General features: G+C 36.5%; 1 protein-coding gene across 8 annotated transcripts in view; it reads right to left on the bottom strand.

The window, feature by feature from the left end:
• Positions 1-2443: 2443 nt before the first annotated feature.
• LOC115240403 (synaptosomal-associated protein 25) overlaps positions 2444-12717 on the bottom strand; it is a 44561-nt gene continuing 34287 nt past the window's right edge. For 6 of the 8 annotated variants that reach the window (XM_029815531.1, XM_029815530.1, XM_029815534.1 and 3 more), the window contains exons 5-7: positions 10636-10753; positions 9834-10107; positions 2444-4350 (exon numbers count right to left, since the gene is read on the bottom strand). In XM_029815531.1, the coding sequence (XP_029671391.1) occupies positions 4288-4350; positions 9834-10107; positions 10636-10753 (455 nt within the window). In that variant the 3' untranslated portion in view covers positions 2444-4287. Of the gene's footprint in view, positions 4351-5400; positions 6323-9833; positions 10108-10635; positions 10754-12717 lie in introns of those variants that run through there. The other 2 variants (XM_029815536.1, XM_029815538.1) reach the window with 1 other exon arrangement.

Here is a 12717-nt window from a genome sequence, read left to right as displayed (position 1 = left end):
ATTAATTAATTAAAATAATATTAAATCTGTCTGAAATAAATTGGATTAATAAATAAAATCTTACGTCTTATCTAGTATCTCTCTAGAATCAAATATATTAGAAGATCAATCAAAAAATTAAACAATTCCAGACGTTAAGAATTGCTCGAAGTGCAAAGTTGCATCTTGAAACAAACGCTCTCTCATCGCTTTGTTTCAATTTGGCCATTCAATCGCTGCGAAAACGCTTCCGGCAGCCCCGGAAACACCCTGTACCTCTTTACAAAGAGCGGTAATTTTTATTTTGTAACTTCCGCATTATTCCCACTCTTCATGCACTCGCATCGTTATTCTCGCTTTCCTCATTATTATTCTCTCTCGTTCGCGCGATCCGTTCTCTCACATGTACAAACATACGCACTCTTTCTTACTTCGTCCTCCTCTCCTTCCGTTAGTTTTTAAATTATCGTGTGTGTTTCTACTCGTCTACCTATCTATTTACCTAATTGCCTGTCTATACATTATTCCTGCGTGTATGTGTGTGTGTGAGTAGATGTTTAAATGTGTACGCGTTACCACATAGACCTGTAGATTCGATATGACTTAATCGTTCGGGGGGATTGGGTTTGGGAGAGGGCTAAAGAAGGGGATAATATTCGTAAAATAAGTACGTAATCTCGCAATACGCGGTGATAAACAGTAACGACGAAGTAACAAGTACAATATTGCTCGATCCCGTATTTATATATTTATATATATATGTATATATATATATATATATTTGTATTTATATATCTATGTACTCGTTTGTTTATTTATAATATATATATATAATATGTAATAAAGATACTCTTTTTCTCTCTCACTCTCTCGCTTGATTAGAGTAGCCTTTTTGCAACACTCGATTCTCATCTACCAGGAGCTATTTAAGAAAGGGCTCACCGCGCTCGCTCTCTACACGGTTATGTATACATATGCATATATATATATAGATATATATGCAAATAAATGACATATGTATACCGGCCGTTCCACTTTTGAACCGCGTTATTTCTTAAGCTATAGATTTCTTTTGCCGGATCCGGAATCGATTTTTCCTCGACAAATCGAGGGATTTTGTCCCATTCGCGGAAATTTCGCTAACACTTTATATCTTTGTAATAAATTAAAATTCCGCTCGATTAATCGAAGAATACAATTGCGATAAATTGGCAATTATTCGAAAGCCATCGGTTGTCTTGATATTTTCGTCGAAGAAAAATCCATTCCGAATTGACCAAAGAATCTGTCATTAGTGGATTAATAAGATAGAAATGAGACACCCCTGTGTATATACGTCATCTATTTAGAAATATTTAAAATTTTTCTCGACATAAGCGATCACTATAGGCCTAATGATCTCGCGTCGTGTCACAATTTCTCTCTCTCTTTCTCTCACATACACACATTCGGATTTTATTTTTCGCTCTCTCTCTCTCTCTCAAACTTTCGCGAATCCTTTCACTCCTCTTAAAACACATATTCGTCCGGCGAAACGTTCAAAGAGCATTTTTCTTTCTTCTTCGAGAGAAAGCAAAGGACAAGCAAAATCGAAAAGGCTACGCAATTATTTGTGCTCGATCTTTACTGGCCGCGCCGCTCGAGAGAGATCGATATCCGCTATTACGACTTATCATTTCCTTCGAGGTTTAGAAAATAGAGATGTCGTGGAAAAAAACGCCTACGTTGATTAAAAATTATTGGCTTCCTCTCCGTTGTCGAGCAATAAATCGATCCCCTTTGCATTGCCAACGCGCGTGCAGCTAAAGAGGATAGCGTATAAAATTGCGTAATGACCGTAGGGATGCAAGAACTCTGACTTGAAATTACTAAGACTGCCACTTTACAATAAATTAGTGGATTAATAGTTTACAAAATTATCAAGGAATATCTCAAGTCTGGAGGCGTATATTCATTAAATGTCAATAATAACGAGAACGCGTTCGCTATGTAAGAATCTTTTACTGTTCTTGTTCTGTAATAAGGGTATACCAGGATCACAGCGGGATAATTTAGGGCCACTACAGAATTATCGAGAGATTCCACGGATATCGATTCTCGAGCCGCGGCAGGCTTCTTCTCCTCCTCTCCTCGTCGTACGATTTAACAAGGTAGGTACGTCGCCCTCGTGTAAATACAGTAATGTACAATCTTTCTTTTTTTGGAGTTAAACCTTACTGTGATCTCGGCGCGATTGGCGCAAAAGGGTAGAATTGGGGAGGGGTGTGGTAGGGAAGGCAAGGACAAGGGGGATAACACCTACGCTCTACGTTGTCGAGTTGTGTGAATCGAGTTTTAAAAACGACGAAAAAAGAAGACCTCGCTCTATCTACAGCTTCAGCGACTCCTATTAATCGTGTATGGCTGAACGCGTTCTCTTCGTTGCTTCGGTTACGTCTCGGTATATATATTCTTCTTCTTCTTCTTTTTTTTTCTCTTTCTCGTCCTGTGCTCCTTCGTCCTCCGCACGCGATTCCACTCCCTTCCTCCTCCAAGTGTCACCGATCTCTCTTTGCGCGTTCCTCGCACGCGGATCCGGGTGGGACACCCGATAGAATTCCGAAACGCTTTCGAGATTACTCGAGATTGAGTTCGGGAATGTGTGTGTGTGTATATATGTGCATGTATAATCGATTAAAAATTTTTTTTTTTATATGGAAGGGAAAGGAAAACAACAAGGCCCTTCGCGGAGAAAACTCGGGAAAATTCAAGAGAGGGAGATTAAGTATGTCGCTTTTCTCGCGTGCGTATAGATAAAATATCAGCTATCGTTGAATATAGCTCTCTCGAGCGCGATTTATAATCGGAGAGTGATAAATATATAACGAGATAATAAGTAAAGCTTGCACGAGCTTGCTTGTACGAGAATATTAGTAATTTTTCTCGTCAAAGGGAGATGAGTGTAATGTTTTTGTACTGTGATACTGTTGCTTCCTCTCGTCTCGTCTTTTCAATATAATTCCTCTCCGGAGTCGATTGAACCAAGAAGAAAATTGATTAATCGTTGCACTGTCGTGTGCATTTAATCTCGAATACGTGTACGTGTACGTATATATGTGTAATTAACGAGATATATATATATTTTTTTTTCTTTCTAATTTAAATTTTACAGTTAAAGTTAATGTTAATCCTGTCGACAAAGAACGAAGCTGTGCTCGCTTTTAAAACAGAGATTAAATTTCACAGTTCCGCTTTTTAAACTACACGATACCCGAAATTTCTGCCACGCTAGAGAAAAATTCCATCGGCACTTTATTGTGATCGTTACAATGAAACTGCTGGTCTTAAATTAGAAATTCTATATTTTAATATCCGATTTTATCCGCCGATTATTGCCGATTATCTGCCTCGAAGTGATTCGTTTCGAATACTTTAGGCTTCATCGGCAAATTATTGCGGCTATGGTAAAAAATTAAAGAGCCCGTGTTTCGGAGATTAAATTTTATTTCTGTTCATGTAACAATGGTTGAAGTGTATCTTTGATCGAAAATTACACCGGATGTCCTCGGATGCCTAAATTAGGAAAATTAGACGGAAATACTCGAATTTCAAATCAAAAATCAAATTCAATCTCCAAATCCGTGACTCGATCTCGCGTTAACCCTAAACTTGCAGCAGAAACTAAGGGAGTAGAACTCAAAGAATTATTTTACAAAGGAGATACATTATACAACAGTACTCACCAATATGACAACAAATTCAGCGTTTATTTTTTTACATAAATTTTTCCTGAGCTGCATTGTTTGTAAAGCGGATTGCAATTAGCGGATTGCGGTTAACGCGCAAGTTAGAAGAGACACCACAAGAGATAACACAAATAAAAATCGTCTAAAAGATCAGAAGTCCATTTATATGACGACGATTTTTAAATATCATTTCTAATTTACCCAAATATATACAATGCACATAATTCCTATTTTAAAATTAAAGTAAGAAAACAGAATTACGTATTTTTTTACATGACTTACTCAGTCAAGTTTAGGGTTAAGTATTTTGGCAACGTTAAGTATATTTCTCTTAAGCTTGTTTCCGTCAAGCTTGATGTCTTCTTTTTTAGACGCGAATGAAGAGACAACGAACGAAACACGAATAAGGTAAGCCGCTTGCAAACAATTGAGTGGGCTGTCGAGTGTAAATTGTGCTGATTGTTGGTGGTGTCGGTGTTGTTCTTGTTGTATTGTTGTTGTCGGTGATGGTCGTAGTGGTGGAGGGTGATGGTAGTGATGCTCGTGGCGGCCGATGGGGGTGGTCGACAGAGAGTACGGCCGCTTACTTGAGTAGCTGATGGGCTCGCTCGTTGGCCACCTGTATCCTCGTCTCGTTCGATTCACCCTGCGTGTCAAAGAACAAGAAAAACAAAAACGCAATGTCGTATACGCGAGCTGTCGAGGACCGGTCGGTATAAATCGAGGCCGGGGATCGCGAAATGTCACCATTTCCGCGGACACTCTAATATATCGCAGATGATTTCTTAAAGAAACTTGAGAAAGAGTCGTCCAAGATTTTCAAAAAGTATTAATTTAACGCGAAATGTCTCTATCGATCATAAGAATATTTCCTTATGAATATTAATTCTATTTATTGGAATATAATTCTAAAATAATATAATTTTTAGTTAATATAGCTGTATTTGTTGCAAACTATTTCGCTGGAATAGTAGATTGATTCTTACTTTGTTAAAGCAGCTCTTTACGTGTGATTTTCAAAAAACTACGTGGTTTTCTACGAGAATCTCGAGACGAAAATTTCTCAAATGCCATAGTGACCGTGACAATTAAATTCGACACGACCACACTTTTGTGAAATCCGCGCGGCGTCGCGCGAAATCCGAAAGACGACGAAATTCGCACGCTGCTCCTCATGTCAAGCGTTTTAACCCGATCGATCTTGTCGGGGAGCATCGGGGCGAAAGCGTCGAGAACGTTTCCCACATAGGGTTCAAAGGGATCAACGAGAGGCAATTCCCTGTCGCCGTCGTCGACGGCGGCGTTCATTCGTGACAATCACAACGAGGATGACAACATGTGACATGGGCGTTGTGACAACGTGTGTATAAGAGTGAAATGACACATCTCAGTGCGATGCTCCATCGCTCATTAATCTCGGTCTACACTAATGCTTTTTTTTTGTCTCTCGATATAAAATCCATCCATCGAGAGAAAATCCGATCTTTACTTATCCGTTTATCTGTCATTAACAGATTGAATACCGTTTGCATCGTTTTTCAAAAAAAAAAAGTTCAAGTTACAATTTACGTGGCATTTTTAGAAAGTGGATAAGGATACACAAAATAAAAATGTCTCACGATCCGCAGTTTTAATTTTAACAACTAACTCTCTAACAAATTTGCTATTTCTTAGTGGAAGTATCAAGGCATCACTATTTTTTTTTTTTTACGGTTGAAAGACCAAAGGCTTCTCACGAATTGTAAAAATTTCAAAAATATATAGATAAAGATAACATTTTTTCGCGCTCTAAAGATCCTAAGTAAAACATTTCCTTCGGAAAGCATTGTGTATGTACCGTGACTATCAAGCAACTGTTCACTCTATATCGTCGTTGTATCTCGATAAAAGCTTGGTAGTAATGATTAGTAGATTTTTTTTTTTTCGTTATTGCACAGGTTATTTTTGTGGCTCGGATTGTGGAGACAACACTCGGGATTGGTGTCCGAGCGACGACGAGAAGACAGCAGAAAGGAAGAGGGTTGGGGATGGGGGAGATTATTTGTAGAACTGGGAATATTCATATCATATAATGTGATATTTCAACATTTTAGCAATTGCAAATATTATATATTCAAATATATAATATTACTCGTGTATATATATATATATATCTCAATCATTTTAATAAATGAACATTATATTCGGATATAACATTGCGTCATAATTCTCAAATCACAACACGCACAATATTCATGCGCGATATCATTTAATAATTTCAACTAATTTAATTTATAATGTTTAATAATTAGGTTACGCACGAATATCTTTCTTTAATTCAAATATTCAACTTAATATTTATAATATTCTCGCTCCTCCTCCCCTTCCTCGCATGCAGGAATAATCCCAGTTCTACAATCGTGCGTGTCAGGTCTCTAAATATGTATAATACACAATATGTATAATTTCTCCTTTCTCTTTTTTTTTTTCTTTCGTTCGAGACGACATCTCATCATGATATGCAACTTGGGGCTCGGAGGAGGCGGATACGTGGAGACAGAGAGAAGAGACGCATTTTACTTGAGCAGGGCGTGCGCACGTTGGTTTGCCACGGCTATCCTCGTTTCGTTCGACTCGCCCTGCGGATTATCAGTTTGGGTTTCGGTCATAGAGATGTGCGATGTGGTTGCGAATGGATGTGTATGTGTATATGTATATATGTATGTGTGTTTAGTGCGGCTTTCGTTCACCGGTGTGATGCACAATCTCTCGAGTCTTGCGGTTTTCGCACGGGGTTCAACCCTTTTCGACATTATATAGTACCACGATCGGATCGTGTAGCAGATTATACCGCACTTTGTGCTAATCAGAGAAATCGTCTCAATACGATAATTAATATTAAATAATGCACGATCAATCTTGTATTTTTGAAAAAAGTGAAGAACTTAATTCACATTTAAATTAAGTAAAATTATAGAAAATTAATTAATAAGTTTTTGTGATTAATAAAACCTTTTCTCCCCTGCATTTACATATAATTTTTTGATCGATTAATCTAGTGGACTGTTTGAGATTGTGCACCCTGCACCCCACTGTAACAACCCATTAAAGACCATAATTATATTTTTATAGAACACTGATTTTTGTGATTATCCGATTAATATGTAAATTAATCGGATCTTTTACGCGGAAAGATTAGATCAGGATATATCGAAATAAAATGGCTTAGAATATTTGAAATCATATCGAAGTTTTAAGATATGATCTTTAAGAGCTAACAATCCTCGAACGATCAACATTTATTGTCGATATCGAAGAAAAAATATTGTGTCACGGTAAGAAAGAATCTGATAGTTAATACCAAAGACATTAAACAATCGATGGAAAGAATAACATAACAAAGAATCTAATAATAAAAAAAATGAGATAGAAGGAAGAAAAGAAAAATGAGTCAATGAGTCAAGGAAATATAAATTTAATCTCAATAAATATCAGAGGTTGGAAGGTAAATGTCGATGCGTCGAATATCGATTATTGAGTTGCGCATTTAATTCGGGTTAATGCAAACGCTGTAAATGCCGTATATACGATAAATACGGAGTTATAATACGAGAAATAAAATTGATCGGGAGCTCAATAGCGCCGCGTTGCAATAAGTAGTGACAGATAATTATTGAAGTATTGAAGTTACCGCGTTAGAGATATGAATATGTATTGATCGTTCGAGGAGCACTTTATAGTCACAGAATTCTGCCTCTCTTTTGTCTAGGACCTACTAAGAGGACTATGATAAAAATCCAAAAGTGACAGTGGATGGATTCTCAAGCGTTCTTATTTGAAGAAAGAAATAGTTAACAAATTATCACATCGTTAGAATAATAGATTCATAAATTTTATTATTTATTCATAAGAAACATGTAGCCCTACTTTCCCTAATGCAAATATTATTTCAACTTTAATAATAGATATATAATTCAACAAAAATCTCTAACTAAACAAATTGTTAATTCAATCTTTTTGCACAAGTTTAAAATCTTGCATCTCTTTATCTTAAAATTAGTATTTCAATATGAAAGAGTTTTTATTTTTAATCCGTCAAAATTTTTGTTTGCGCTGAGAATCCATAGTCCTGAAAAAATCTCGTAAAAAAGAGATAGAAAGAGAGAGAGAGAGAGGTGGTGCAATAATTTAGTAAGAACATAAAAGGCAGGCTGTATCGAGAGGATGACCGAGGGATAAAGTGTGCCCGTGGAATAAATCGAGAAGGTGCCGTAGAAAAAAGAGCGACGTCTAAGACGAGGCGAATCATGGCGGCTAAAATCGTGCGGTGCGCTTGCGTAAGCATGCGTTGAAACGGAAATTGCTGGGATTACTTTTATCTTTCGGACAACGATATTGAAATTGCACTTTTGCAAGCCGTAATTTCGACTTCCCGTTGCAACTTTAATCTTAAACAAGAAAATCGAAAGGGGGGGAGAGGGAAAAATCTTACAATTATAAAAATTGTACAAATTCGTCACTGCATTTCTGATGTGGTGTGTAATTAAACAAATGAATGAAATTGAGTTAAAAAAAAATTCCTAGATAACCAAAGTACATGATTTTTTTTTTTAATGAATATATTAATTCTTTTCTATGTTGTGTTATCGAGAAATATGATTTTATTATTTACAGTAAAACAGAGAATTTTAGTTTCATTTACGTCTTTGATATCATATTGTATATTATATTGTTTATAAGATTAAAGTTCAATCGATCAAAAGATCTCTTTAGCTGATTGTTAGACATAGTGCATGTCGCGCTGCTTTTTAAACACCATTTATTCTCGAGGGAAAAGTGAAAAAAGACGCGAATGGCGACGATGAACGTCGTTGGAACACCTGCTCGAATTAGGATCACGTGATATACAAGGATAGAGCGGAAGAAGGGAAGAAAGGAAAGGTCGATGGATACATAAAAAAGCGAAAGCGACGACAAATGTGATGTGCATCGCTCTGAGCCTGTGCATTGTGACATAAAGATACGCGCATATATCGCGACACATGTCAGTTCATCCCGTGTAATATAGTCCAGTAAACATATGCAAATATAAACCGTAATATTAGTTGCGATTAATTAAATTTGCATTATATATTGTTCAATATATATTTTTTCACAATTTAATTGAATTAAATAATTAACTATTAAACTAGGATTTAATTTTCTTGTAAAAAGTTGCATGTCGAATTAAAATTCAGTTAGAGATATTAAAAAGGGCTAGAATGCATTGTGAATTCAAAAATGCAAGGATTAAAAATTCCTCAAGTTTGTTTATAATGTAAATTTACAAGAATCCTCCAATTTTGATTTTCCTATATTTTCTAAAATTTTTAGTCTTATAAATTTTCAATTTTTCACGTTTATTTTAATCAAAATTCTTCAAAATAATCGATCAAATTGTTCGATATTTGCTAATAGTATTATTGGCAGATGTGTACTGGACTTAAATAACCACATCGACATACTGGATTACACTATAAAGACTATCGCTTGACACCATAAATTCATTAATCTAAAGTAATAATTTTACCTTGGTAAAATAAACATCAATCTGTTAAACTACTTATCAGATTGAAAGGCAAAAAGTTCCTTGTGACATACAACAATTACGTCAGAGCAATATTTTGCCCTTTATTGTAAACTTTGCAGCTTTATTTCAGACAATATGGTATTTGGTACTTTGACTTTTATCAAAAATGAAGGAAGAATGCATTCTAACACTGCACTCTTACTTCCAATTCTTCGATTTTTCTAAGACTTTAAAAGATTTTTCTTATCGTTCCCTCGACCAAGGATTTAACAGTATGTCGATGGGTGCGACGGACGCAAATTACCGTCCGGATAATTTTTTTACGCTCTTGTCCAGCTGGGAAAATATAAAGACTCTCCCTATTCTATACGCAGAGTACAATTTCTTAAAAAAAAGTCTAAAATATTAAAATTTCTTCGCAAAAATATCGCCTCGTAATTTCGTTTTTTACTTTGCCGTGATGAGAGGGGAGGAGGCGGTAGCTGGACAAGAGTACTTTTTAGAGCCATGCCAAGTAGCTCGGCAAAACTGCGATGTGCAGCATGGATACCGGGTGGTGATGATGGCGCATTCCCACTTACCTTGCGATTGATCCTGTCGATCTGCCGATTCTGATTCTCGAGCTCGCTGCCCATGTCGATCGCCATGTTCCTCAGATTGCCGATCATCGTGTTCACCTGGCCCATGTTGTCCTCCATCTCCCCTTCGCGCGCGTCGTTCGTAATCTTGGCGATGTAGCCACTCTGAGGCCCGATGCCGTTGCGGTCGTCCATCACCCGTTGGGGTTGATTGTTGACGACCTTGCCATCGTCGTTGCCCTTCCACGTGCCCTCGTCCTCCTTAAAGCTGGCGCCTCTGCGCGCGCAAGATCGCGAGCAACGCGATTAAGTTCGGGTCTATCGTGGAAAACTTTGTCGACTAACATGATGTTCAGCGAGAAACATCGATTTCATACAAATTGCAACTTGAAATAAATTTCATGTTTGATGCGATATTCTGCTTTAATTATATAGACTTGCACCGCCAATTATTATTAATACGTTAAGTCAGCTTTGATACAGATATCGCCAAAGTTCGAAACTTATAAACGACAATCATAATTTCATACGATATATCTTTTTTGATATATGAGTTACATTTAAACAATTTCTTATTATCTATATTTATTTCTTTAATTACTAAAATTATTTTTTAACGCGCGTTGAATTTATCTCTTATTGTTAGCTCATGTGCGATCAAAAAATCGTATATATTATTAATAAACCTGATAAGAGAGTAAAGTGTGTAAAGCATTTTTTCTGAATTTTTTTTTTTTTTAGAGAGAGTGACAGTATGCAAAAAAAAAAGAAAATACAAAATATAGCTAAGATAGTCGTATCATACTTGTTACAGGGAAGAACACAAAGGCCACAGCACTTTTCCATTCCAGTGAGATTCTTCTCGGCCTCTTTCATGTCGGCGTTAATCTGGTCCATGCCCTCCTCGATTCGGTCCAGCTGTTCTGTTTTTTTTTTACAAGGAATATAACGTTAGCCGGTGATAAGGCGATTGTCAGTCGCGAAGACTCGAAAGGGAAAGGGCAACCACGCGAGAAAGATCGTTACCTCTAATTAGGAGGCATAGCGAATGCTCTAAAAGCGAACTAAACTAAATCCGATCTAGAAAAGTGTCTACAACACTCCGATAAGAATGTCTCACGTGATGTATGTGTAATCAAGCTTCTCTAAAAATGGAAACAGCCTTAACCCTTTGCGCGGTGGAAATCTTGATTTTATATTCACGTTTCACACACACGCGAACCTTGATTTTCCAATACTCGATAATTTCTATAATTAGCAATCTCTTAGCTTAATTATTTATTTTAACCTCTTGATTATTTATATGTATATGTCTCACGGAGATTCATCTTCGTTGCTTTAATCTTTATTACTACGTCGGTTTCTGGGACTTATGTTGTAACAATGTTTTTTTTTTTTTCATGATTACGAAGCGAAAAGCCATCGCGAAGAGTTAAAGCTCTTACGTGTAGCTTTATAAGCAGCTTGAAACTATCGGAAACAAACAACGTAATGTAATCAAGCGGTTGCCGATTCAGAAGGCAAACGCTGGATGTGCATTGCCCAATCCTCTTTCGCTAATTTAATCTCCTGGAGAGAGAGAAAGAGAGAGTGAGAGAGAAAGAAAGATAAGCGACGGTTCGTGTAAAACCCTCACCCAAAGGAAAGGGGCGCCCCTTTTTTAAATTTTCCGATTTTCCGCTCCCCTCTCTCGTCTCATTTCCGCGCGACGTTCATATCTCGGATCACAAAATCGTGAATCTCACGTTCCGCGCAAAAATTCAAGAGAAAATTTCTGCAAGTATGAGTTTACTCTTGGATCTTGCACGGACGTTTATCGATAAGATACGGACGCCCTTTACCTTTTCCTTTCAAGCAATTGCGTTCGATTTTATATTTTACCACGAAGGATCAATCGAGCGGATAGACATTTTTTTCGTGTCTAATTGATGGAGTTCATTATTCTCAATGAATAGAATAAATGAACAAAGAGTCATTTGTTTAAATGTTCAATTAATAAATATATGTATTGACGATAATAAAAATAGAAGATTTGAGATATAATCGTGCACTTTGTAATTATAAAAATCAATAATTTATAGACTCTGTCAAAAGAATATTTTTAACACGCGTGGAAGTTTTATTATTGCAAAATTAAAGACGATGAGAAATAATTTGAGAATTTTTTAATAATTGCATTCATAGAATATAATCTTGTATTAATTATTATATAAAAGAATCGATACTTATTTTTTCTATATTTTAATCAGAATCGAGAAAAAGCTATAAAAAGTATGAAATTGTTCTCCGGAATCACCGGGCTAAAGGTCGATCTTGCGAAAAGAAAAACATCCGCTCGATGGAACCCCCGAGTCTGCACAAAGTGAAGTGCAAGACGAAAGCGCGGCTGTTAAGCGAAGAGTTTCCTCCTTGCTCGACTTTCTGGCAACGGGTGATTTTGCTGTTATGTGCCTACCGGATATGTACAGTGGGTTGGTTTCTCACGGTGGGTGGTGGAATTTTCTACACTAAGTGTACAGCATATCCCGAAATAGCTCTTGTCATACTTTCTTGACCGTCATAATTTTTTACCTTACATTACAGTTTTTTTATGATAATAAAATCTATGTAAAATTTTATCTACGATCTATTTATATTGTCTGGATTGCTTTAATTTCCTACATTTTATTATAACAGAGATAAATATATTACCGGATAAAAACGCGATTATACTAGACAAATCGAGTCCAAAACGGCCAAACGATTGATGAAAGAAGTATTTCGAGACACTCTGTATCTACGTAATATTTATAGGTTTGACTACGGTATACACGAGTTTGTCTAAAAGTATAGACGCCCGGGTGAATAGATGTACTCGTGTTCGGCTAATAGCATGTGTAAAAAAAAA

Source organism: Formica exsecta, unplaced genomic scaffold, assembly GCF_003651465.1.
Source record: "Formica exsecta isolate Colony F162 unplaced genomic scaffold, ASM365146v1 scaffold425, whole genome shotgun sequence".
In the NCBI taxonomy this organism is placed as follows: domain Eukaryota; kingdom Metazoa; phylum Arthropoda; class Insecta; order Hymenoptera; family Formicidae; genus Formica; species Formica exsecta.
Note: the sequence above shows the minus strand (reverse complement) of the source record. Positions and strands in the feature narration are given on the sequence as shown.